The 1038-nt window shown below is 46.7% G+C and overlaps 1 protein-coding gene across 1 annotated transcript in view; it reads left to right on the top strand.

Annotated features, from left to right (window-relative positions):
* LOC103460457 (uncharacterized) overlaps window positions 1-376 on the top strand; it is a 7589-nt gene extending 7213 nt beyond the window's left edge. The window contains exon 10 of the mRNA XM_008402630.2: window positions 256-376. Within this exon, the coding sequence (XP_008400852.2) occupies window positions 256-376 (121 nt within the window). The remainder of the gene's footprint in view (window positions 1-255) is intronic.
* The last annotated feature ends 662 nt before the right edge of the window (window positions 377-1038 follow it).

Consider the following 1038-nt stretch of genomic DNA (forward strand, 5'->3'; position numbering starts at 1 on the left):
CCTCCTCCTGTCTCCATGTCCCTCATCCTGTCTCCTTGTCCCTCATCCTCTCCATGTCCCTCATCCTGTCTCCTTGTGTCTCCATGTCCCTCATTCTGTCTCCTCCTGTCTCCTTGTCCCTCATCCTGTCTCCTGCTGTCTCCAGGTGGACACTCTGAAGGACGGAGATGAGCCCAGTCTCCCAGCGTGTCCCCCTGTCCCCCTGCAGCAGGACGGGGAGCTGCGCTGGGCGGCGGATGTCCTCTGTGGGTCCAGCGAGACGCTGGTGGAGCTGAGCGCGGCGTGGGACCGGCGGCCCGAGGTTCTGCTGGAGGTTCTGGCTCTGGCCGTGTTGGGAGTCCACAGGCTGCAGGAGGGAAACGGTCCGGATGATTAAGACGATTTAATTTCATCTCTGACGTTAATCTACATGCTGAGGTTTATTCATGGAACGTTGATTTTATTTTAATAATCTTTCTGATCAACGTATTGATTTGGGTTAAACTGATTGGAAACGTTCTGCTCTGTGTTGAATGTCTAATCAATCGTTGATGCTGTTAAACATATTTCTGGTTTTAATGAGTTTATACTTTTTATGTGGTTTTGATATTGAGCTCAATGCTAGAAATATGATCATTTACCCTTTTCTGGATCTGATTTATTGATTTTAGTTTCATCAACAAATAAAATTTGATTGATTACTTTTCTGTTCTTTATTCTTCCTCTGATTAGTTCGACCGTGTTTCTGTTTTTCTTTAGTTCAGTCTTTTCTTAGTGATTCTAGTTTATTATGTCTAGTTCTTTAGTGTTATTCATTTCCTGGGACCCGGTGTGCTCTCGCTCGCTCGCACCCTGTGTCACTTCCTCTCTCTCCTCTCACCTGAAACCCATCAGCCAATCAGCTCCAGTCTTTTGTTCATCGTTCTCCATCCAGGTATTTAATTGCCTCATCTTCTGCTGCTTTACCTTGAGGCCTGTTATCCTGTTTTTGCTCTGCTCTGGCTCCCCGTATTCCTCCTGTTTTTGCTCTGCTCTGGCTCCCTGTATTCCTCCTGTTTT

This window comes from Poecilia reticulata, unplaced genomic scaffold, assembly GCF_000633615.1.
Source record: "Poecilia reticulata strain Guanapo unplaced genomic scaffold, Guppy_female_1.0+MT scaffold_241, whole genome shotgun sequence".
Taxonomy (NCBI): Eukaryota; Metazoa; Chordata; class Actinopteri; order Cyprinodontiformes; family Poeciliidae; genus Poecilia; species Poecilia reticulata.